The 25,868-nt window shown below is 43.3% G+C and overlaps 1 protein-coding gene across 1 annotated transcript; it reads left to right on the forward strand.

Annotated features, from left to right (window-relative positions):
* Window positions 1-669: 669 nt before the first annotated feature.
* LOC134431432 (arrestin domain-containing protein 3-like) lies at window positions 670-18,096 on the forward strand. The gene is given in 8 exon segments (XM_063179443.1): window positions 670-698; window positions 2,491-2,638; window positions 3,877-3,979; window positions 4,447-4,703; window positions 7,065-7,227; window positions 16,283-16,323; window positions 16,326-16,433; window positions 18,040-18,096. Coding segments are annotated over 8 exon segments (906 nt in total).
* The last annotated feature ends 7,772 nt before the right edge of the window (window positions 18,097-25,868 follow it).

A 25,868-nucleotide genomic window follows, 5' to 3' on the forward strand; every position in this document is an offset into this window, starting at 1 on the left:
GTTGAATGAATCGGGGATGATATATTTCCCCAACTTTAACATTACATTTTTCTGAGATATGGGAATGTTGCAAATAAGTTATGCTTATTATGATACATTAAAAATACAGTTCTTCATATGTCTTGGTTTGAAAGGCAAGTGTCTGCCAAGGAAGGCAGGAACCTCCCTTGGAATGGAGAATATGACCCCCTTCCCTCCGAATAGCTTTGAAATTAAGGGGCTTTCAGGGAAACAGACGGGAAAAGGAATAACAGTTCTTTACTAGTATGTATAACAAGGCAAACGAACAACAACGACAGCAACAACAAACAAAACCAGAAACCCAGGAACAGCCTTCTCTCGGCTGTCAGGCACCTTCCCCTTTGGTGTAGTTATGGTCACAGCCGGCAGGGGCACTGATGGCTCCTCAGCTGGGAAGGGCAGGTGAGATGATTTCCCCACGGCTGCAGGGGGCACTGTGGCGTGACATCAGTCATCTCTCTGCACGTGGACAATGGCGGGCACAGCCGGCAGAAGGGATGGGAAAGGGGCTTCCTTTACAAACCCCCAGGGGCAGCTGATCCTGATGCCCCTCTGCATAGCAAAAGGAGTTGTAGCAGGGACCTCGGAAGCAGCAAGCTGGAACAGGGACGAACAAAATCCCGGAGTGGTAGACGAGATGTATCAGAAATGCCGCCGAGCATCCTGGCAGGCAGGAGGTGTGGGCTACAGTGTAGCAAAAAACCCGGAGCAGAGGCAAAGAAACGGTGGGGGCCAGGCAGTGGCAGCCCGGCTCCCAAATCCGGCAGGGAGAGGCTCCCTGGAAGGGGGAAAGGGCTCGGGATCCCGGGGTTTCCCCTGAGGTACCCAAGCAGATGGTGAGAGCCCTTTTTTTTAGTGAGGTAGGGTGTTAATAATGTAAGAAATTACACTCACTTTTAAAAAAATTTAAAAGGTTTATTAAAACCTTATCAAAACTGATATAAACAAAAAGGGCCAGGAGACTTCTTCTCCTTTTAAATGCCTTTATTAAAAGTGATCAGCTCAGGATTGGGCGGCTCGACGGGTCTGCAGCGTCCGTCGTCTCTCCCAGGGCGACTCAGAGAAGGAGGATATGCACAGCTCTGTCCACCAGGGGCAGAGCTGGGGATCAGATCCTCTTAGGAGACTTTAGGGCCTCCGGATCCCTGTCAGATGGTGCCCCTCCCACTCTGTCAGCTTGGTCTCACCGCCGGGGTCAACTCCCTTGGTCAGGGAGAGAGGGTCCGAAGGTGTTCCGCGTCTCTGCAGGCTCAGCACTCGGTTCCTCACGTCCAGACATCACTCCAGTCTCTCAACTCTTAGGTGGCTCGTTGTTTTTGGGGTTTCTCCATGAGTTTGGAGATGGGGGTCCCACAAAGCATTCTGGTCTTGGGAGTCACTTTGCATAACCCCCCCCACCTTCTCAGGTGTCTTCTCTATTCTGAGAAAGGTAAAACTTAGCTTCGGGCAAGGTCCCCACCCAGGAGAAGGGCTATTACCTCGCCCCAGCCAGGGCTTTTACTAATACAAAAACAACCATTAACGACAACGAACCGTGATTACAATAACAAAGGCAGCAGCCCAGCAGTAGTGGTAACTTTTTCTCACAGAAAAAAATATTAACCAAATTTTTGTTCATAACAAAAACTACAACAGAAGACTGAATAGAGAAAATATTACGGCGCCGAGAGCAAAGGATTTTTCCCGCCATGTGCTCACCCAGACAATGGAGGTTTTGCCTTTTAACCCTTTAGCCCCTCCCAAAGTTCTGTCCATCGATTCCTTCTTCGCTGTCCAGTGGTGGAGTTTGCTTCCTTAAATCTTGATTGGAGGTCAGATGTTGCCATAGTAAAGAGCCGACCCTCCCAAATATCCCGAACCCAGGCCACTTCCTGATAACAATGCAAGGGAGGGGGGGGGTAAAACATAAGTCTTTAAAACTTGTCTTCACATATATACATGATATTTGCCTTTTAATAGTGAGAGTCAACCATCGCATTACTCATCTGTGACAATAACGTCCCAGTTCAGTGGCTGCTTTCACGAGCAAAGGCTCACCCACGGCAGAAGAAGCAGGACAGGGCTGGGTTGCGGCGGCAGCAGCGAATTCTCCTCCCTCCTCCTTCCCCCCCCCCCCCCCCCCCCAGTGAGCAGCAATCAATCACCCGACTCCGAGAGAGCTAGAAGCTGCACCCAACCCCTTCCCTCAGCCCAAATCTCACTATATCTCTGCCCTTTCAAGGAGAATGCCCCCTCAGCTACGATAGTAAAGCCAGCTGCACTCCTCCCCCTTCTCTGTGGTTACTTCTTTTGTTTCTCTTAAGTACCGGCCATTATTGTTTCTTAGCAATAAAAATGGGAGAATATTCCCTAAGAGAAAGAAACAAAAGGAAAAATCCTAAACCTCAACAACATACTAATTCCAAATCTGATCAATTGGACTGGAATGAGAGAAAAACTTTACTCGATTTTGACCTTTGTCCTGCACAGACCACTTGCTACCTCATTCGAAGGCAGACATGGCAGTGTGCGGTATTGGGTGAAAGCTGAATTGCATAGGCCTTGGCTTCTACCAGTAAAATTAAAGAAGGAATTTACAGTCTTTGAACATATAGACATCAACACTCCTTCGTTACTGGTAAGAACTGACAGAAATACTCATTCCTTTTCTGGCATAAAAATAATGAAGTATAATAAGTGAAAGAACGTCAGCATGTAACTATACCTAATATTTATTTGCTAGTTTAAGTACAGCTCTTCTTTTAAGTATTATATCAGTTTAACAACTCTTTAACTGCTGGTATTTTGAAGGCTAAGTTATGCTGTACTTGGAGTTGCTTGATCTTTACAAGATGTAAAATGCATTTTTCAGTCTAAACTGATGCTACCAACTTGTAGACTCTCATTAAGGAAGAAATTTGGTGAACTGGTCCTCTTAAATTATAAATAATGAATAATCTATGATGGAACAATGCAATGCTTAATATTTTAGTGAGAGACTGCAAACTTAAAAATGCAAAGGAAAAAAGTTACTGCAGTGCATAATTGGTAATTTCCATATGGATCGTTTTCCACTGATGGGGAGGAAACGATTGCAATTCTGTATAATCCTTTTCTGAAATATCATTTCATTAAAATGACTTTAATATCACAACTGCTCTCAGTGAGGATTTGATTTCAGTCTGGCCTAAAAATCCTTTTTTTTATTCCCTTCTCAAATTTTAATCTAGAGGGGAAAGAAAATCAGAAGACCATTGAAACAGATTTCTTGTGTGTATGGGTGAAAAATCAGCTTGCAAAGGGATGTTGTAAAAACTCCATGAAAATCGAGGGTCTCTCATTTGACTTTAGTGGGCTTTGGTTCAAGCCCTAAATCCTGGTGTTGTGTAAAATATGTCTTTTTAACATAGATGAAACAGGATTATTCAGAAACTGAGGAAATAGCAGGAGTAAAGATTACAGTAGTTTAGCTTAGTTATTTTGTTTTGGAAATGCAGCATAATGGAAAGTGTGAAGATGTTCTAATCTGCTGTTAGTTAAATTAAAAGCTCTGCAGCATTATGTTGGGATGTGTAGCCTATGAAGCCTTTTGTTTTAACCTACACAGTATTTTCTTTTAGTATTGTAATTGTAGCTGTAGTATGGAGGATCACAGAAAAAGCAATACAAATACACCAGTGGAATTAGGACAAACACTGTATCTGTATAGTGTTGTTTAAACTGCTTGAGACTTTTCCTATGAAAGCAGCTTTGTTTATCAAAATATGTAATAATAAGCACATTATGAAAATTATTATTTTCCTGTGTTGGTTTAAATACCCGATGAGATTCATGGAGCTCGTAATTTGATGGACAGTACTTTTCTTCTTCTTGCAGTCACCCCAAGCAGGCACAAAAGAAAAGACTCTGTGTTGTTGGCTTTGTACCTCAGGCCCAATATCTTTAAGTGCGAAAATTGAAAGAAAGGGCTACACCCCAGGTATGTGATCCTATAATCAGTTCTGTGTGATTTTCCTTCCTTTTTAAAGCTGGAGTCTGTACTACTGTTTTAACATAAATGAAACATTAAGGATATTTGTACCACATCAGTCTGCATTTAGCAATCTTCTCTGCATACCCTGTTAACTAAGAGAGCGCAACTTTTATCTCTAGATGGTTCAATGACCTCATCTGTTAGACTGGCATGTTTTGGGTGTTAGACTGGCTTTTTTTTTTCTTTTGAATGTGTTGTTTTCGTTTTCCTTTTAAAACAGCTCATGAGGATCTTGTTTCTATTAGCATCAGTGGATGTGGTTTTTGTAAGGTAGAGCAGTGATAGCAGCATTGTTATAACAGTATAAAGAATGTGAAAGCTTGCTTAAACTGCCTTGTAAATGTAAAGAGAAATTGAAATTCTGGTGTGTTTTGTTGAGTTTTTGTTTTGTTTTTTTTTCCTTTTTGTTTCAGGTGAATCAATTCACATCTTTGCAGAGATTGAGAATTGCTCTTCCCGTATGGTAGTGCCAAAGGCAACCATTTACCAAACGCAGGCATTCTATGCCAAAGGGAAAATGAAGGAAGTCAGACAGCTTGTTGCCAACCTCCGTGGGGAATCCTTGTCATCTGGCAAAACAGAAACCTGGAATGGCAAACAGTTGAAAATTCCGCCTGTTTCCCCTTCAGTCCTTGACTGTAGTATAATCCGTGTGGAGTATTCACTGATGGTATGTTGGGCAGTCTGTTTCACTCGCGAGAATGAGTAGCTTCCAACATGCCATACAAATTTCTAGCACAGCATTTTGTGATGATTAGTGTTATAAATGATCAAATCGTGAGCCAAAATTATCAAAGATTTATTAATTTGTCTGTGAGACCGAAATTCAGTCTTTGAAACCACCACAGCCAAAGAGACAGCGTCGAGCCCGGGGGTCGGCGCCGGGTGAACAGGGCTCTGACCTCCCGAGTGCCAGAGTTCCCCCGGTTCACACTCGCAGCTTCACGCAGCGAAGTTTCATACAGTTTATTCTGCCTGATGCAAAGATGACCAAATTTCCTTTGTGTCTCTTCACATGCATCACTGTTGCTTTCCATGTACAGAGGTGGACAAAAGCCTCATCCAGGTGTGCCATTGCTGTCAATCGGCTTCGAAGGAGGAGCCGTGTATTCAGATGTATCAGGGTGGCACAACTGACTACCTTGATAGATGCAATCGGCAAGGCGATAATCGCTTTTTAATCGCTTTCGAGTGGCTCCGGAAACCAACGATCATCGCCCTGGAAGCTTCTATTCTTAGGTTAAGGCATCGATTGTTATCTTAACGTGCATCCGGGAACTAGTTGAATCTGAATTAGACAGCTGCTCCCGGGCCGGAGTAGTCAAAAGACATGGTTTGGATTTCACAATATTTTTATACTATACATTAATAGCATGAATTATCCCTACCATATATTACAATTAGTTATGAAAGAAATACATGTTCTGGTATTAGTGTCATGACAGGAGGTCTGGTAAGTAAATTTAGTTTAAATCATGCAAGTTCTCAAAGCAGTTGTCTGTCAACTAAGCGAGCATTTAATGAGTACACTGCATTTCCATGTGAGGGCTCATGTTAAGACTCTTCTTAACTTGAAGAGCTCATGTCTTCATAGGGGCATGGACCCTAAAAGGGGCTGTGAAAAATGTGTATTTTATGACTGGCTTTTCGCAAATATTTAAATGACTATTACATGTGTTATTTTAGAAAGTTATGCTGTATTAATTTTCTTAAGTAGTGTGTTAAATATAGTTTTAGGATATAACATAATGTTAATATAGAAACTATGATATGTCAGATACTTTTTTTTAAGAGAGGACTCGCAGCAAGACAGCAGCTACAGGACACCTAAATCTTTCAGAGAAAAAGAATTTATTGCTCCCTTATCAGAAGAAACTAACTTCTTCCTGCCTTGCTCAGTGCTGAAAACTCCATTAGGATTAAGAGGAAGAAATTGACACTGACCAGACAGAATTCTTTGTTTGAATGGAATTTATGCATCATGTGTGAGGTGTATTATTGATATATTTACCAATATAGCCGGATGGGATGTGCCTTAGCTTGTCTGGCCCTTGCTGCTAAACCAAATAGCGGCAACTGTGGTGTTTCATCCCAGTGACACTTTTGGCTAGCTTTGTGTTGCGGCTGGGCATGTGGAGACAAGTCCAGGCATGCTGGAGCTCTGGTGGTGGTGGGATGGAGCTTCCTCATGAAGAGGGTCAGCTCCTCAGGTTTTCCTCTGACGGACAATCTTTAAGGCAATGGTGAAGGAAAGGAGTCGGTTCTGATGGAGGGTTTTAATCCAGAGCTTTATTCTGGCCCGCAGGCCTCTGAATCCAGCAACAGTTCCAACAGAACTCCCCGAGCCATGTGGTTGCCTGCCCTTTTAACCCGAGGGAGAAGGGGAGAGAAGGGATAGGAAGCCCACCAACCAGGTACAGGAGAGGAGGTCTTAGGGGACAAAGGACACCTGGATGGCCCAATGCCCCCCCCCCTCCCCCGGGGGTAGAAGGCATCCTTTGAATCTGTCAATCACTCAAGGCCCTTCTGGAATTCCAGGATTGACAGACAGATCTCGGCAGGGGTCAGGGTGAGGAAAGGAATGATGATTGACAATTCTGAGAGGGAATCTTCAGGGGAGGTACTCGGGTTTCTGAGATAAACCCTGAAATCATAACGCAACAGTGTATGAATATGCAGCAGGCTATTGTTTTTAAGGGTTAATCCTCTGTTAACGTGTGTCCTTTTTCGGGCCTATTTTGCCCAGAAAAAGGTACCCAGACGTCTGTAACTCTTTGTTTTTATTGTCTTATATTGTCCTAATCCAAATTGTCCAAATTTTTATTATTCTAATTATATTACTATTTTTATAACCATTTTATTACTATTAAACTTTTAAAACTTTGAAAACAAGTGATTGGAGTTTTTCACAGGGGCTATTAGAAACAAGCTTCTCATGAAAAATTTCATAGAAAGATAACTTAGACTAATACTTATGAAATGCTGATAAAACTCCACATTTTAATCATATACTTGTTTCATTTTTCTTCAGGTATATGTTGATATTCCAGGAGCTGTGGATTTGTTCCTTAACTTACCACTGGTCATTGGTACCATTCCTCTACATCCATTTGGTAGCAGAACATCAAGCGTAAGCAGCCAGGATAGCATGAGCATGAACTGGCTTGGTCTGACTCTGCCTGAAAGACTAGAAGGTAGCATGATAATACAAATCCCAATCAATTTGCTGCTCTCTTGATTTTTGTCTGCTTTATTCATTGTAGTCTTGTTAACAGAGTCAAATTACATGCTTTTATAATAAAGCCCACAGGAGATCTATTGTGGATGTTTTCTTGCCAGCTGCTTGTTCTGTGTAGAGCAAGAGTGTTGTGGTGTGCTGTATTGTCCCATTTTGGCCTTCCAGGTCACTTTCCCAGGTGTGCCTATGTCTCTCTCCCTTCCCCCTTACCCCCATGCTGAGTGAGTCCTGTCACTCAGACCTAACGTTCCAGCAAGGCGTCGTGTGGTTGGTCAAGTTTAAAGGATGCCCCTATGCCCAGAGGTCATTGGCCTGTCTGGGTGTCATCTTCCCCTGAGACCCTGCCCCTCTCACCTGGTTGGTGGCTCACCTGTACCTCCCCTCCCCCTGTCCCTGAGCTTAAAAAGGTGATCAGACCATGCGGTCTCTGTTCTGTTGGAGCAGGTCCTCACGTTCAGACCTCTGTAACCATGGAATAAACCTCTGGACATTAAACCCTCCAGCAGAATCCATCTCCTTTTTCTCTTCACCATCGCCTGAAGCCTTCCCTCCTGAGGTAACGGGGTCCCTTACAAGCCTGGACTTGTTCAGTGCCCAGCTGCAACCACCAGCAAGCCGAGGTATCTCTGCGGTGATACACCGCAGTTGCTGCCTTTGGCCCAGCAGCGAGGGTCAGACTGGCCCAGGCACAATCTAACTGGTAATATTGGGAGCTTTTTTTTCCAATATTTGGCGTCCCTGAGGCGGGCAAAGCGACTCTGCAGCTTGAGACGGACCTGCAGTACCTTAGAGAACCTTCTGGCAGCCGTGCATCCAGATGAAAGGGGCTTTGGTTTCATCGCCCTCGGCTAGAGACTTAGGGAATATTCCCAGAAGAAGTTTCGTGGACTGTTCGGCGCCTCTGGAAAGCCCAGCTCCTTTCTGGTGAGCAGATTTTCCAGAGGGAGGACAGGGTAGCCTCTCTCGCCCAAGAGAGGTCCTGTTCCGGTGAAGAGACCTGCCTGTACCCAGCCAGCTACAGCTTCCAATTTGGGTGAGTATCTCTGCTCTCGGTAGGGCAGGATCTCAAAAACAGACTCTGCCGTGAGTTCTGTTCCTTTTTGCATTTGCATTTTTGGCTGCGCAGCCCCACAGACGGGAATTCATTGATTTCTAGCTATTAGCTTTCTGCCGCGTGTTTTGCTGTCTTTTCGAATTCGCGCGGGAGCTCTCTCTCTCTTGCTTTTGGCTCTGCAAACTCGGCTCTCTCCACGTGGTCGGGAGATCTTTCTCTCTCTCTCTCTCTGTGCGGGGGAGGGGGGTGTTCTCTGCACACGGGGCGCGGGGGGCCCCGGTTTCGGCTTGCCACGTGGCGTGGCTGCTCTCTCTGCTCCGCGGGGGGGTGCATTCCACGGCGGGGGAGGCTTTGTTTCTGCCTCTGCTCGGCAGGGCGTGCCCTGCTGCTGCTGCCCGGGAATTTTAAAAGCAGTATATACAGCTGCATTGTGAAGCTTTTGTCGGCTCGTTATCCCTTTCCATCTGTGGTTTTTTTTTTTGAAATCGGTAGCTGATTTTGGCTTTGTTTTTGGTCAGGCGGGATTTAGTACTTTGCTTTTTACATCTAACATGGGTTTGAAACTCAGCATTGTACAAAAAGGAGTGTATTATAATATTGTTAGCATTTTAAATAGTAGTAATGTGAAGTTCTGAAAGGGAAAATTGAAACAGTTTATAAGATGGCTTTTCCTCCACTTCCCACAAATCTCCCCTGAAGAAATCCACAATATTCAATTCTGGCATAAAGTTGGAAATGAATTGATAACCTTAGGACAATCTGGCAATGCCCCCTCAGCTAAATTTGTGTTTTGGAGTTTACAAATTCGTACAGCATTGCTCAAACAAAAGGAAATGGAGAAAAAGCCAAATGTAAAGCCGTGTACCTCTACTCTCCCTGTTTCTCCCTCTCCTAGTTCTAAAACCCCTAAACCTCTTTCCCCAAAACTTAGTATTTTAAACAGATCAAACTCATTGGGAAGTCGACGCCCAAATTCTGTTGAAATGCCTGAGTTGCCCTCTCCACAAGGCCCTGGCCAGGCTGCGTGGAACCTTTCCCAATCCCTTGTGTCCCATCCTCAGAAACCCACAGCACGTGTTAGCTTTGCAGAGAGTAGTGTTACCCAAAATGGCCCCCAGTCCCTAGGGGGTCCACAAGATGGTAGATGCCACGTGGCATCTTCCCAAACCTGGTCTTCTTCTTCCCAAAATCCCCTTAAGCATCCCAAAACTCCAGCCCCATCCCCCTCTCCTCCTGTTCCTCGTGACACCTTTCCCCCTCCCCCTCCCTTTCCTGCAATACCCTCAGCTCCACCCCTCTACCCCTCCCAGGGGGCGTCTGCTGATGTGATGTCACCAGGTGTCCCCGCCCCCTGCCTGCCCCTTGACCCCGCCCCTTGTTCCCACGGTTTCCCCGCCACTTGCCGGCCCCCTGTCCCCGTTGCGTCCCCGCCCCCTCCCCGGGTTCCCACGGTGGGGACACACCCACTGCCATCCCCCAAACCTGTAGCTGTGATCCCAATGCTTCTGTTTCAAGGGATACAGAGCAGGGAACAGCAGACCTAATGCATAGTCCCATGTTGTCACTGGCTCCTGTTACCTTTCAGCCTGCAACTCAGGGGGGAGCAGCTCCAACTGCTAATTGGAGTTCTTTTGGACGGCAATTGATTAAAGAGATCTGTAAGTCTCATAAAGAATATGGTCCACACAGTCCATATTTCCGTGGCCTTTTAAATTCTGAATTGAGTAGGACTGTAGTGATTCCACATGATTTAAAACAGCTTTTTTCCTGTCTAATGACCTCCACGGAATTTAAATTATGGGGAATAGCATGGAAACAAATGCTGAATGATGCTCTCCCAGGCTTGCATGCTGATCCAAACACAGCCAAAGACAACAGTGGTAACCCTATCACCATTGAGCTCCTCTGTGGTGAGGGCCAATGGTCTTCTCCCTCGATCCAAGCTACTGCAATTCCTGCAGAAACACTCGAAAAAGTAAAGGAAGCAGCTGAAAAAGCATTCTTTTCCCTACAACCTGAGGGGCCTTTTGAGCCCTATAGTAAAATTAAACAGCTACCATCAGAGCCTTTTTTGAAATTTGTAGAAAGGTTAACTAGAGCTATTGAAATACAAGTTAAAAAAGAGAATGCTAGGGAAGCAATTTTAGAAGAAATGGCGTTTACAAATGCAAATAATCAGTGTCAAGCGGCAATCCTCAGCCTTCCTCTCGAACCTACCCCTACGTTAAAGGACATGCTTCTAGTCTGTAACAGGAAAGTGGCTCTGATGAGTGTGACTGAAGACACCAGACCAAGGCAGCTGCCAAGACCACCCCAGCGTGTCGCCGTTGCCAGCCCTGCGCCTGTCCCATCAGCACAGCAGTACCCTGGGCAGCAGCGGAGACCAGCAATGGTTGAGCCCACAAAACCATGCCTGCTTTGTAACAACCTAGGGCACTGGAGTAACCAGTGCCCCCTGAAAAGGGAATTTGATGAATTTAGAAATGGCAGGGGAGGAGAACTACAAGCCCTCCCTGGGGGTCAACAACAACAAAAAAACTGAAGAGCCAGCGCCGGCCTGTCAGGCGCACAGACACAAAAAGAGCAGGCCAAGGGAATAAGGGTAGCACAACAAATCAAGCGCGCGATAATATTAATGTTTGTGTAAGTGAAGCAGGTGCTTCAAAGACTGTGTATGATTTAGGTGATCCTGTGTTAACCACGTCTGCTATCAATGAGCCTTACAGGTTGCAGCTGACTGAGTCACTCCATCTGGAGGACACTGATTGACATTTTGTGTCTGTAAATCCTGAACAGAAAGGTACTTGGAACCAGATTCGTTGTAAGTACATCGTCATTGGGGACACCAAACACACACCACAAGAGATCGAAATTGCTCCGGGAATGACAACATCAGATCCTGAGCAATTCGTTCTCGGCCTGCATTGTTTCCACCCACCCCTGTTTCTTCCCAAAGGACAAATTGTTGCACAAGCTATCCCTGTGCCATCTTTACCTGAAAATATCAAAAAACAAGGGCCCACAGTTGCCCGGGTCCAAGTTATTGGAAAAGACAAACCCAAATTATGGTGTAATGTCAGTGGGGGTGGGGAGTCTAAACGCATTGAGATGCTTGTAGACACAGGTGCAGACTGCACAGTGATTCCAGTACAAGACTGGCCAGCACATTGGCCTTTGCAAAATGTTGCCGGTCACCTTCAAGGTGTAGGAGGTCTACAATTGGCAAGACAATCCAAAAGCATTATTCAATTTGAGGGACCAAACGGACAATTGGCTAATATCCGTCCATTTGTGTTGGATTATTCAGAACCTTTGTTAGGGAGAGATTTAATGGCCCAGTGGGGTGTCACAATTGATATTCCAGACTCTCCACAGCATATTTGTACAGCAGTCACTGAACAACAGCGCCCCACCCAAAAACTGAAGTGGATCACAGACAAACCAGTTCAGGTGAAACAGTGGCCGCTAAGTAAACAAAAAATAAAGGCGCTTGAAGAACTAGTGGAAGAGCAATTAAAAAAGGGCCACATTGTGGAGACCATGTCCCCATGGAACTCTCCAGTGTTTGTCATCCAAAAAGCTGACAAAAACAGATGGCGGCTCCTCTGCGACCTCCGACAAATTAATAATGTAATTGAAGATATGGGTTCTCCCCAACCTGGTATGCCATCCCCAACAATGCTTCCCCAAGATTGGAAATTAGCTGTTATTGATATTAAGGATTGTTTTTTCCAAATCCCCTTGCACCCTGACGATGCACCGCGTTTTGCATTCTCAGTTCCTTCTATTAATATAGAATCTCCTATGAAAAGGTACCATTGGACCGTTCTTCCTCAGGGATTAAAGGTCTCTCCAGCTATCTGCCAGTGGTATGTGTCTTCCCTGCTTTCCCCAGTACGTGCAGCCGCAGAGAAAGCCATCATCTATCATTATATGGATGATATCCTTGTGTGTGCCCCCAATGATGATTTACTCACACATGCGCTTGACCTAACGATCGATGCATTGATTGTTGCAGGGTTCGAGCTCCAGGAAAAGAAAATTCAAAAGATGCCACCTTGGAAGTATTTGGGCTTAGAAATTAGAAATAGGACCATTGTTCCTCAAAAACTAGAAATCAATCCAAGGATCAAGACCCTTGCGGATGTCCACAAGTTGTGTGGCTCTTTGAATTGGGTAAGACCATGGCTCGGTCTGACTAATGAAGACCTTGCCCCTCTTTTCAATTTATTGAAAGGGGGAGAGGACCCAGGTGCTCCTAGGTCTGTTACCCCAGAGGCACGGAAAGCTCTAGAAAAGGTTCAGATTGCAATGTCCACAAGACAGGCCAACCGATGCCGGCCTGACCTGCCATTCAAATTTATCATCCTAGGTAAGTTGCCACACCTCCATGGAATTATTTTCCAGTGGGAGGAAAAACAAACACCTAAGGCAAAGAACACACCAAAAAAGGACCGGGACCAGAGGGACCCTCTCTTGATCATAGAATGGGTTTTCCTCAGTCACAAAAGGTCCAAGAGACTGACAAAGCCTCAGGAGCTGGTAGCAGAACTGATCCGGAAAGCAAGGACCCGGATCAGGGAGTTAGCAGGATGTGATTTTAAGTGCATTCACATTCCAGTTGAGTTAAAATCAGGTCAAAATACTATGAAAATACTGGGACAATTGTTTCAAGAAAATGAAGTGTTGCAGTTTGCTCTGGATTCCTACTCAGGACAAATTTCGGTAGCGCGGCCTGCTCACAAATTGTTCGAACAAGATGTTCAATTTACCTTAAAACTGAGAAGTGCTCTAAGTAGGAGACCTTTAAAAAGGGCTCTAACTGTCTTCACAGATGCATCCGGGAGGTCCCACAAGTCTGTTATGACTTGGAAGGATCCTCAAACCCAGCAGTGGGAGACAGACATTGCTGAGGTGGAAGGTTCACCTCAGGTTGCTGAATTGGCTGCAGTTGTTAGGGCCTTTGAAAGGTTCTCAGAACCATTTAATCTGATTACAGACTCTGCATATGTGGCAGGAGTAGTATCCAGGGCAGATCAAGCAATACTGCAAGATGTGTCTAACATCGCACTTTTCGAATTGCTCTCAAAACTGGTAAAGTTAGTCACTCACCGAGAGCAACCATTTTATGTGATGCATGTCAGATCACACACTGACTTGCCGGGGTTTATCGCTGAAGGCAACAGAAGGGCAGATGCTCTTGCTGCACCTGCAGTGATGGCCACTCTCCCAAATGTTTTTGAACAGGCAAAAATCAGCCACCAGCTTTTCCACCAAAATGCACCTGGCCTGGTTCGTCAGTTTAACATCACTCGAGAACAGGCCAAAGTGATTGTGGCCACATGCCCAAATTGCCAACAACATGCACTCCCTACAGTGAGTACGGGAGCAAACCCAAGGGGACTGAACAATTGTGAACTGTGGCAAACAGATGTAACACACATACAGTCTTTTGGACGGCAGAAATATGTTCATGTTAGTGTAGATACCTTTTCTGGAGCGGTCTATGCTTCTGCCCACACAGGAGAATCATCTATTGATGCTACTAAGCACCTCTTGCAGGCTTTTTCTTTCATGGGCATCCCCAAGGAGCTGAAAACTGATAATGGGCCTGCTTACAAATCCAAGGAATTTGGGAGCTTCCTGCAGCAATGGGGAGTAGAGCACAAAACTGGCATCCCCTACTCCCCTACAGGTCAAGCCATTGTAGAAAGAACTCACCATGATATTAAAAGGGTCCTGGACCAGCAACAACAGGTTCTGAAGGTAGAACCTCCCTACATCCGGTTATCCAGGGCGCTATTCACAATAAATTTTCTGAATTGTTCTTTTGACAGCCTGAACCCACCCATCCTACGCCACTTTGGGGGGAGCAATCATAGGTTAATTAAGGAAAAACCTCCAGTTTTAGGAAAGGACCCTGAGACTTGGAAAATGGTGGGACCTTACAAATTGGTTACTTGGGGACGTGGATATGCCTGTGTGTCCACCCCCTCTGGTTTAAGGTGGGTTCCTTCCAAATGGGTAAAGCCCTATGTTCCCAAGGTATCAGAGAAATCTACAGAAGCACCCCAGGTTGCTCATGCTGCCTGGAGAAGAAAACGCCGCACGCGTTCTCTGGAGGAAATTCCATTTAAGCCTCCTATCTGGAATAGTTTATAATATATATTTGTTTCAAGTTTTTGTGGCAGTTTAGATCCCACTGTTCGTGTGTAGCCTCGAGACACCTTGAGACCGAGCCTGCTTCTCGTCCTACTCGTGATCATCCCACCTGTGACCTCCTGCATAGTGCCTCAGCCCAAACCACATATGGACTACCTTGACAAAGGCTCTCAGACATCAACAGAGAAACTGACGACTGGCTGAATGGACTGTTCAATGGCTGGGGACTCTTGGGCTGGTTGGGATCTATTCTGAAAACTGTGTTTTTAGTGCTGTTTATTTTAGTTATAGTTATTGTAGTTTTTAGCATTGTTTTTGGACTAATCAAACGCATGGTTCTCAAGTTAGTTTCAAGCTCATCTCCCCCTCCTGAGGTCTACCATTTGGAAGCCCTCCGTGCTCCAATGGATGACCTAGAAGCCTCAGTGGAAAACACTGACCCTCCTGTAGAGGAAGAACTGATTTACCAACCATGGTTTGACAATCATTCTGCACCACAAACACAGTCCTCTTCTTTTTAAACAAAACTAGGGGGAGATGTTGTGGTGTGCTGTATTGTCCCATTTTGGCCTTCCAGGTCACTTTCCCAGGTGTGCCTATGTCTCTCTCCCTTCCCCCTTACCCCCATGCTGAGTGAGTCCTGTCACTCAGACCTAACGTTCCAGCAAGGCGTCGTGTGGTTGGTCAAGTTTAAAGGATGCCCCTATGCCCAGAGGTCATTGGCCTGTCTGGGTGTCATCTTCCCCTGAGACCCTGCCCCTCTCACCTGGTTGGTGGCTCACCTGTACCTCCCCTCCCCCTGTCCCTGAGCTTAAAAAGGTGATCAGACCATGCGGTCTCTGTTCTGTTGGAGCAGGTCCTCACGTTCAGACCTCTGTAACCATGGAATAAACCTCTGGACATTAAACCCTCCAGCAGAATCCATCTCCTTTTTCTCTTCACCATCGCCTGAAGCTATCCTCCTGAGGTAACGGGGTCCCTTACAAGCCTGGACTTGTTCAGTGCCCAGCTGCAACCACCAGCAAGCCGAGGTATCTCTGCGGTGATACACCGCAGTTGCTGCCTTTGGCCCAGCAGCGAGGGTCAGACTGGCCCAGGCACAATCTAACTGGTAATATTGGGAGCTTTTTTTTCCAATACAAGAGATTTTTTTTTCCCCTCCCTGCTTTTCTGTCTCTAGGACAGGCAGTGAAATCTAGCTTCTTTGGAAAGCGGCAGAAAAAAAAGCACAGGATACCATTGTATCTGTGCATAACTTCATTGCTTCCACTTCCAGTATCCCAATTGCATCCTTGGTTATAAGGCATTGCAACCCATAATAGCAGTTTCTGGGATTTCTCATCAGCCTTAGTAGCCAAGGCTTTGTGAAAAGATAATATTCTTTTCTATGGGAGATTTCTCATGGCCAAAGAAAGAATTATGTATTTCCTTCCCTCTCTTTTTGCACATCTAATATCTTGCTTTTTTTAAGTGCAAATCCCAGACCTGGAGACTTGTGGAGTACAGAGGACTGCAGTGTTCTGTCATTTCTACTTGTACAGAGAATAAATTATCTTTGGTCTGATTTAAATTTTAATGGGATAATTCAGCCATAATAAGCAGTGGTCAGTCTGTCTTTGAACATAAACTTAATATCAGAATAGAACAAAATAGTCTCTCTTTTTTGTTTAACAATTTTAAAGTCGTTTATCTGCTGGTGAATCTTTCAGTGGTTGAAGTCTAATATTTATCATGTTGTATATTTTGTCATGCATAAGAACTTGTTGTTTGAACTGTATGTACCTTCTCCCTCCAGCACCTCCTAACTATGCAGAAGTGGTCACAGAGGAAAACAGTCTGGCCTTGCTCCTGTAGCTGCTTTTGATGATTTTCAGAGAGCACTGCAAGGACCATTATTTGCATACATCCAGGAGTTTCGTTTTCTGCCTCCTCCCCTATATTCAGAAGTAGGTATATCTATCAGACTATGATGATTTATATATTGTTTGTGGCTGATTTTTTTTTTTGTCTGATGGAATAAGTTTACAAACCTGTTTCTCCTTCCTAAAGTTGGAAGAAACCATTAAAATTATGAACATGGAATAAGCTGGTTTTGAGGAGGATTTTTGTTTGTTTGCAAGATGCAGATGAATTGCATCATGAGTTTTCCATGCCTGTTTTACATCATGGGTTACCCTTTTTATAATTTTTTTTCTTTTTTTTTTTACGTGAACTCTGCAACCTTAAATGTAAAATGTGCTCCATGAGATGCCTTGGCTTCTCCATCATGCTATGTCCTGGAACTGCCAACAGGGGGAGGTAATTCTTCTTGGCAGCACTCTTCCCTAGTCTAATACTTTCTGGAAATTTTCAAAGTGGTGTTTGCCATTTTAGAAACATAATTTTTAAAAATTTGTGTATTAAAAATAAGGTTTCAACTCTTTCACCTCTGCCGCTTCCTAGCATTTTATAGCAACCACTAATCTGTTTTGCCTGTGTGTTTAAATTCTCTGAACGTAGGCCTTTCAGAAGTTTCACGTAGAAAAGTGATGTATTGGTATTAATTTATGACTTAAGTTTTCTGAAGTACACAGTTCTTCAACACTTTTGTCCTTCACAGAACTAAAAATGCAGCCACCGAATAACCATGATTGAGATGCAAATTTCAAAGCTTTTCATGTGGTTTTCTTTTTTTCTTTTTCAAGAAAAAGAAGTGATGTAGGACAAATGAAAAAAAAAAGTGTCCTCTGGCCATATTTGGTCTGAATTGATCCACTTTAGGAAAATAGCATTATGTAACACGACATCTCCCCCCCCCCGGCTTGAAATGCAAATCCAAAGGGCTACATGACGTTAACTGATTCAATGTCTAGAAGATGCAATGTACGTGTAAACTATTCTTTCATCTTTTTTTTTGAGACCTAAGTTAGCAGGCTTGTACCCTTTAATTCTCCTGTTGAGAGGAAGAAGAGGTAAAGTTTAGAGCACATGAACTTTTTGAAACATCCCATAGGATATTTGAGTATTAACTACTTTAATTTAAAAGTAGAATGATTTTTTTATTGATACATTTCTACCATTTCAAGAAAAACTTCTTTGCTTCTCTCAAGTAAATATTTCTTAAATTATGTTTCCAGTGGTATGTGTCAAGTAATCTTTTTTGTATATATCGGATAATTCAAAAGACTTCTGTGCGAGTAAAGGAAAAAAAAATTTTAATAGCAGTTATTCATGCTTAAATTGCCATCAACCTGTAGTTTAAAGTCTTCCACTGGATCTAATATTTCTATTACTGTTTATCCAAAGTTTTGTGTAACTAGAAGTTTTTCAGTTATTTCAATAACACCTGGACTGGAAATGCCACATATTATAATTGTCTTTAACTTGTGAATTTTGATTTTTATTCCTAACAATTGATGCTGAAATGCACTGAGTTGTCATGGCTTTTATTTTTGGTTATTTTTGGGTTTTTTTTGTTCTGGGTTTATTTGGTCAATTGTTTGGTTGGGTTTTATGTTGTTTATTTTTTCTTGCTGTTGTTGTTTTGGAGTTTTTTCTTTTTCTTTTGGTTAGATTGATCCAAACCCAGATCAGCCCACAGATGAGATACCATCTTGCCCCTCTTGTTGAAGGTATCCATAAAAACTGACTTCACTTGGGTTTTGAATCCCACCTTCTGTGTTGAAGATCAAGGTATCATAGTGGAGACTTGCTTTTAAAGGAAATGATATTGCTCTTGCCTGTATGGTAAATAAATGAAAAGAACCTGTGATCATGCTTTTGACACCTACAGCAAATCATAGGACTGCTCCACATGCTTGAAAACTTGTGTCCCCTTCCATTAAATAGTAGCACATACTAGGAGCAGCCTTATTAGCATGCAGTCAGGTGTTTCAAAACACTCAAACCATGTTGTAATGTTGTAAGAGAGGAATGGCTGCTTTCTATGATTCTATGAAAATTTGCACATGCTTATTACTTATGTTATACAGTTAAGTGTCACTACAACTTATTCTCATTTGTGATGGACTGTTGTTACCAATCCCTCCCCAGTTGTTTGTGATCTGTACAACAAGGAACAAATGACAGCTTTACCAAAAAAAAAAAAAAAAAGAGATGAAGGCTGACAAATTGACAAAATTGACAAATGCCCTGACTTTTAATTTGATGTAGCCCTCACTTTGCCTGCATATGCACATGCTCAGAATTGTCCTTGTAGGCTGATCATGTATCACCTCTTCAGCTTGGATCCTATTGTGGATTTATTTACAAGCATTACATGCCTTCAAAGTCAATCCTTGATGTATGTTTTGCAGCCAAATGTAGTAGACAAGCAACAGATATGTGGGAGAAGAGAGAACAGAAGGAAACTAATGAGACGTAATCAAGATTGTATACCTTCTTGATTTCTTAAAATAATTTGTTGCCTTTGTGCTTTTATTGCAAAGCAAAGTTTTGTTACAGACTGCCTAAAGATCACTAAATCTCAGGTGAATTAATCACTTGCCAAACTGTTAGAATACTATTTGTTTCATGTTGCACTGTTATTTATATTTGTGTTTTGGTTTTGTTCTTTGAGGGGGATTTTGAACAGGGACATGCGCAAAACTTACAAAGTGAAAGCAGCATCAGCAGACACTAGCAAAGTGTGAAAATAAAGTGTGAAAAGGGGATAATCAAATGCTGTCCAGGGTTCACGGGCAGCAATAATGTTAACGATTAGGGATGGGAAGGAGAAGGTTTGTTGGTTGGTTTGTGTTTGGTTTCATTTAAATAATATGTAGTTTCCTAATAATCAAAAATTATATATAAAATGAGTCTCCAGTAGAAAGCGTATTTCAGACTGCAAGAAAAAATTGAACTGTGGCAACTAAGCAGCAGCTCAGTTTTCCCATTTGGTATTATCTTCAGGGTTTATGATACTCTGTCACAGAATCATAGAACACCAGATTGGAAGGGAGCTCAAGGATTATCTGGTCCAACCTTTCTTGGCAAAAGCATGGTCTAGACAAGATGCCCTAGTACACCTAAAAAGTGTCCAGTGTTGGGGAATCTGCCACTTCCCTGGGGAGATTATTCCAATGGCTAATTGTTCTCATTGGGAAAAATTGTTCTCTCGTGTCCAATTGGAATCTCCTGAGGAGTAACTTGTACCTATTACCCCTTGTCTTTTCCATGTGACTCCTTGTAAAAAGGAAGTCTCCATCTTCTTTGTAGCCACCTTTTAAATACTGGAACATGGTGATAACGTCTCCCCTTAACCTTCTTTTCTCAAGGCTGAATGAACTCAGTTCTCTCAGCCTTTCTTCACATGGCACCTTCCCAGTCCTTGAATCATCTTTGTGACCCTTCTCTGGACCCTCTCCAGCCTGCCCACATCTTCTTTTGTATATCAGGGACCAAAAGTGAACACAGTATTCCAAATGTGGCCTGACAAGGCACTGAGTAGAGTGGGAGAATGACTTCTTTATCTCTGCTGGTGGCACCCTTGTTGATGCAACCCAGCATCCTGTTGGCTCTCTGCCACAGCAGGTCACGTTCACTCGTATTCAGCTTGTTGTCCACCAGGATCCCTAGGGCCCTTTCCACAGAATACCTTCCCATTGGGATAGAGCCTAACCTATGCTGCATTCCTGGATGATGTTTTCCAGGTGCAAAATGTTTGTCTTTGTTGCGCTTCATAAGGTTCTTGTTAGTCCACTCTTCCAGCCTATCCAGGTCTTCCTGCAGGGAGGATCTTTCTTCTAAAGTGTCCGCTTCCCTGTTCGGTTTGGTATCATCAGCACACTTCATCAGGGTACACTTAATTCCATCATCCAGATTACTTATGAAGATATTAAACAGCATTGGGTGTCATAGACATCTTTTGTGAAAAATCCTTTCTTTAGGATTTTTCCCCCTTCTGGGAAGCTGTGGCCCCAGAAGGGGAATGTAAACAATGGTTATCTGCTGCTGTGGAATGCAACAGGTGCACCTGTGATTGGCCCATGTTGGGTGTTACAATTAAGGGCCAATCAAAGGCCGAGCTCTCTCTGGGACAGAATCAGAGAGAGCTCCTTTGTTTATTCATTGCTTTTTTATTCTTAGCATAGCAACCTTCTGAACTTTTCTCTCTATTGCTTTTAGTATAGTCATAATGTAACATATATATCATAAAATAATAAATCCAGCCTTCTGATCATGGAGTCAAGATTCTCGCCTCTCTCTTCACCCTGCAACCCTTGCAAGCCCGGCAACAATTGGGGTCCAATGTTGATCCCTGGGGGACCCAACTTGTGACAGATTTCCAGTTTGAAAAGGAGCTATTTACCACCACCTTCTAGGTGTGGCCTGTCAGCCAGCTCCCCACGCACTGCACAGACCGCTTGTCTAGACCATAACACATTAGTCTCTGTAGGAGGAGGCTGTGGGAAACAGCATCAAGCCTTGGAGAAATCCATGCAGACAGTGTCCACTGCTTGCCCCACATAACCAAGCCAGTTACTTAGTCATAGAAGGTGATCAGGTTTGTTAAGCATAATTTGCCCTTGGTGAGTCTGTGCTGGCTTTTCCCAATCCCATGTTTCATTTGACTTCTGATAGCCCCAAGGAAGATTTGTTCAATAACTTTCCCAGAGACTGAATAAGACTGATGGACATATAATCTCTGTGATCCTCTTTTAATCCTTTCTTGTAGATGGGGGTGATATTAGCCTTCCAATCTCCTGGGCAGTCCCCCGATCTCTGTGAGTTCTCAAAGGTTATGGAGACCAAGCAGCCTTGCAATGATGTCAGCCAACTCTCTTAACACTCTTGGGTGGACAGTGTTAGGGTCCATCGATTTGTTTGGGTCAAGCTCCTGTAACAGTCCACATGCCAACTCTTTCTTCATTGACAGTAGGTCTGCATTTGCATCAACCTGGATTTTTGTTCCCAAGGCCTGGGGCCCAACAGTGCTGGGTGAAGAAGAGGAGAAGAAAGTGTTGAGAACCTCTAGCCTCTTCAGCATTGCTGGTGACTAATTCATCTCTCCTGTTTAACGTCAGGTCCATATTTTCCTTCTGTTTCTTACTGTTTGCATACACAAAGAACCCTTTCTTCAGATTTTTGACATCTCTGGACAATTTCAATTTGTTCTGAACTTCTGCTTTTCTAACTGCTTCTCTGCATGCCCTGGCAGTGCCTTTGTAGTATTCAATAGCTATTTGTCTGCTTTTCCATCTCTGGTATGCGTGTCTTGGTTTTGAGCAGACTCGGAGGCTTGCAGTTTAGCCAGGGGGTCTCTTGCTCTGCCTATTCGGCGATGAATTACTTTTGTGCTTCCAAGAAAGCATTCTTGGAAAAACTCCCAACCCTCACTAGCACCTTTATCCTCTGTGGAAGCTTCCCATAGAATCCCTCCCAACTGAGCTCTGAGCAAGCTGAAGTTTGCTCTTCTAAAATCTAAAACCTTTGTCTTAATACTAACCTTTAGCATGCTCAGCTGGCTCTCCAATTCCACAATATTGTGATCACTGCAGCCAAGGTTATCACTAACAGATATTACAAAGCAGATTTTCTTGATTTGTGAGAAGCAAGTCCAGCAGTGCCTCATTTCTGTTTAGCACATCCAACGTTTGTATGAGGAAGCAGTCCTCTACGTATTCCAGGAACTTGATGGCTGATATATGAGCTGCTGTATTGTTCTTCCAACAAATGTCTGGGCAGCTAAAGTCATCCTTGAGAACCAGGTTCTGTTGACCTGAAGCTTGTTTAAGTGACTGAAATATTGCTCCATTTGCCTTATCATCTTGGTTTGGAGGTTGATAGACTAAAATTATTATAAAACTGAGCCAGAATATCAATGTTACCAACCATACTCAAATTAGTTTGCTGAGAATTGCTCTGATTGCTCCTGGGCTAGTCCTGAGAGCTTTAAAACAAACAATTTATAACAAAAAATTTCCATTTTAGGGCCAGTTCTCTTCAACATCTTCATAAATGACTTGGATGCAGGACTCGATGGTAAACTAAGTTTGCTGACGATAATAAAATGGGAAGAGCTGTTGACTTCCTCAAAGGCAGAGAGGCCCTGCAGAGAGACCTTGACAAATGAGAGGGCTGGGCAATCACCAACCGTATGAAGTTCAACAAAGGCAAGTGCCAGATTCTGCACCTGGGATGGGGCAACCCTGGATGTATGGACAGACTGGGGAACAAGAGGCTGGAGAGCAGCTGTGCAGAAAGGGAACTGGGGGTCCTGGTCAATGCCAAGTTAAATATGAGTCAGCAGTGCCCTGGCAGCCAGGAGGGCCAACCATGCCCTGGGATGCATCAGGCACAGCATCGCCAACCAGTTAAGGGAGGTGCTTGTCCCGCTCTGCTCTGCACTGGTGTGATCTCGCCTTGAGTCCTGGGGGCAGTTTTGGGTGCCACAATATAAGAAGGATATAGATCTATTAGAGAGCATCCAAAGGAGGGCTACAAAGATAGTGAAAGGTCTAGAGGGGAAGCTGTATGAAGAGTGGCTGAGGTCACTTGGTTTGTTCAGCCTGGAGAAGAGGAGACTGAAGGGAGACCTCATTGCAGTCTACAGCTTCCTCATGAGGGCAAGTGGAAGGGCAGGCACTGATACTGATCTTTTGTCTCTGGTGACCAGTAACAGGACCCGAGGGAATGGCCTGAAGTTGTATCAGGAGAGGTTTAGGTTGGATATTAGGAAAAGGTTCTTCACCCAGAGGGTGGTTGGGCACTGGAATGGGCTTCCCAGAGAAGTGGTCACAGCACCAAGCCTGACAGATCTCAAGAAGTGTTTGGATGATGCTCTCAGGCACAGGGTGGGATTCTTGGGACTGTCCTGTGCAGGGCCAGGAGTTGGATTTCGATGATCCTTGTGGGTCCCTTCCAACTCAAAATATTCTGATTCTATGAAGCAAACAAAAAATCCAACGGCTTTAATCATACATTCATCTAGAATGCGAAAACTTATATAGAAAAAGCACTGACTCCTTGAACGTATTCTGAAGAAGAAATGAATGATGGAGCTATTAGATCTGATCAGTGTTTTTATGCTAGAGATTTGTAAATGAAAGTTTTCTTTTCAGAAATCATGTAAAAAAAATAAAACCAACCAACCACAAAAAACCCCACCCAAAACCAAAAACCACCAACAAAAACTATTGTCTGAGACATGTCTGATGTTGACTATTTAAAAACTAATTCATCATGTGAATCCTTGTGCAATGAAACAGCTCAGAAGGGAGGAGAGGGGAGGGAAAGCTGATGTTTCTGTATTGTGCTCATTCTTACAAAGTTATGCCTTATTTTTAAGGCTTCATCAATATAATAAAATAGGCTTTTCCATAAGTGGCCTTTAAAAGAACATGAAAGATATTTTATGTTCCAAAAATGATGACAGGGTGATTAAATGAGAGTCATGTCTTAAGTGATTCAGTTCAAATGTTTGGACTTTGATAAGCAACAATTGGAAACTGGGTGATGTCTTATGCTGCCATTTTTGTGACTGTCCTTTCCTTCAATCCTTTACAACCAGACAAAATTGTACAAGTTAAAATTGTTGACATAAAAGGGCATTTGATGATTTAACTTTTTTTTCTTTTTTGTTAACAGACTAGGGAACAATTGTTGATATATGTAGCATTGAAGCACTTATCCCAGTATATTGGAAAAACTATATATGAAGCAAAATTGACCAATGTTGTCATAATTTATGTTGCATCACAGGCTGTGATCAGAGTGAAAAATTCTTAAACCTTATCAAATAAAGATTTCCCACTTAAACTTTTTATTAGTTGTTCAGAGGCATTATAGGTTCATAGTTGTAGCCCAATATTTGATATAGAATCTTGATCTGAATTAGGAAAAAGTAAAATCCAAGCATTAGAGAAACAAAGCGCAATATTAAATGTTTGCTTTACAGATTCTATTCTATGGCTAGGTTTTGGCTGGGGTTTTCTCTTTGGTTTTTTTGGTTGTGTTTCTTTTTTAAAGTAACTGTGGTAGCTAGGGAAGAGGCGCTGCGGAAGATGCCGCGATGTCACGGAAAGCCAGGACCCTCTGCTTCCCGTAGATAAGACCCTCAGTTACTCATAGATAAGAAACTAACAATAGGAACGTGGCCCCACTAACAATAGGAGTTCTGCCCCACTAACTGTAAAGTCAGCAACTCTCTACTCCTTACTCAGTACTTTTCCATTCCCTACTAACCATAGATAAGGAAGACAAACCCCTTTTGACGTAGAGATCCCTAAGACTATAAGACCCCAGAAGAAGAAGTAACAAAGGCCTTTTGACCGTCCACCACATTGGTGTCTGCGTATGTCATTGGCCCGAACGGCCCTAGAGAGAGGGCTGTCGAGCTGTACCTCAGAACCAGGTCGCCTGCCTTGGTCTAGAAGGCAACAAGTAACTTTTGGTGCTGAATATGTCCTTATGGACTTTGTTTTAAGAGAACTATGTGGAAAGCAATTAAATTTTTTCTATTGTTCTTCCTTGTGAAAAAGAAACTAAAATTTTGTTTAAATGCTTTAATATGCTTTAATTGTAATCTGTAAGATTGTTTGTGACTTCACCATTGAATATGTGTCTTTGTGTAAGACAACAGCCATAGGGATCAAATTGCTATCGGAAATGCATATGCTATGTATCAACTACGTAGGGATAAACTGTTTCTGGAACTACACCACTGATTAGTACAAGAGCTGAGTTCAGCACCTTCAGTTCCTTTGCCTTGTTTATATCAATGGTTTCTTAGGGCTAGGTTTCAGTTGGGAAGCTATAATACAATCTCCTAAACTTAGAAAATACCAATAACTTACAGGATATTAATGGTTTTTTCAGGACACCGCTTAAAAATTACTGTAACTGGTGACCTCTGATCAAGTTATTTAGTGTTTTCCAGTACAAATGGTGGGGGCGGGGACTGCACATTTTTGTAGGGGTGGGAGGAAACTGGGGAAGGGGAATTACTTTAAAGCCAGATAACTCAGTGAGTTGCAGTTGGGATCTGAAGGTTGGTTTATTGAACTGGGGTCAATAAGGTGTGTCTTGCTGTTTACTTAGAAGTCTAATGTTACCAGATATTGAAAACCACTATCTGTGATTTGCGTTTTGGTCAGTAGAGCTTTGCAAGATATTAATACAGCTCCTCAACATTCCAGAAATGAAGCACTGCCATAGCATCTTGTTTCTGTATACTGCACACAGCTGAACCTCTGAAAGAATGGACTATCATCATTGCTTAGTATCAAAGTGTCTTTTGACATAAGGCAAGGTTCACTAGGCTAGCAGCTGGGACTCAGGAGTCCAGTAAATGCTATTCCTGACTGTTGGTGTTGAAGGTACCGAAGACCGCTAAATTATCACAGTATTGTTACAGGAGGTTTTATGGTATATGCTACTAACATAGACAACACAAACATTGG

This window comes from Melospiza melodia, chromosome W (assembly GCF_035770615.1).
Source record: "Melospiza melodia melodia isolate bMelMel2 chromosome W, bMelMel2.pri, whole genome shotgun sequence".
In the NCBI taxonomy this organism is placed as follows: domain Eukaryota; kingdom Metazoa; phylum Chordata; class Aves; order Passeriformes; family Passerellidae; genus Melospiza; species Melospiza melodia.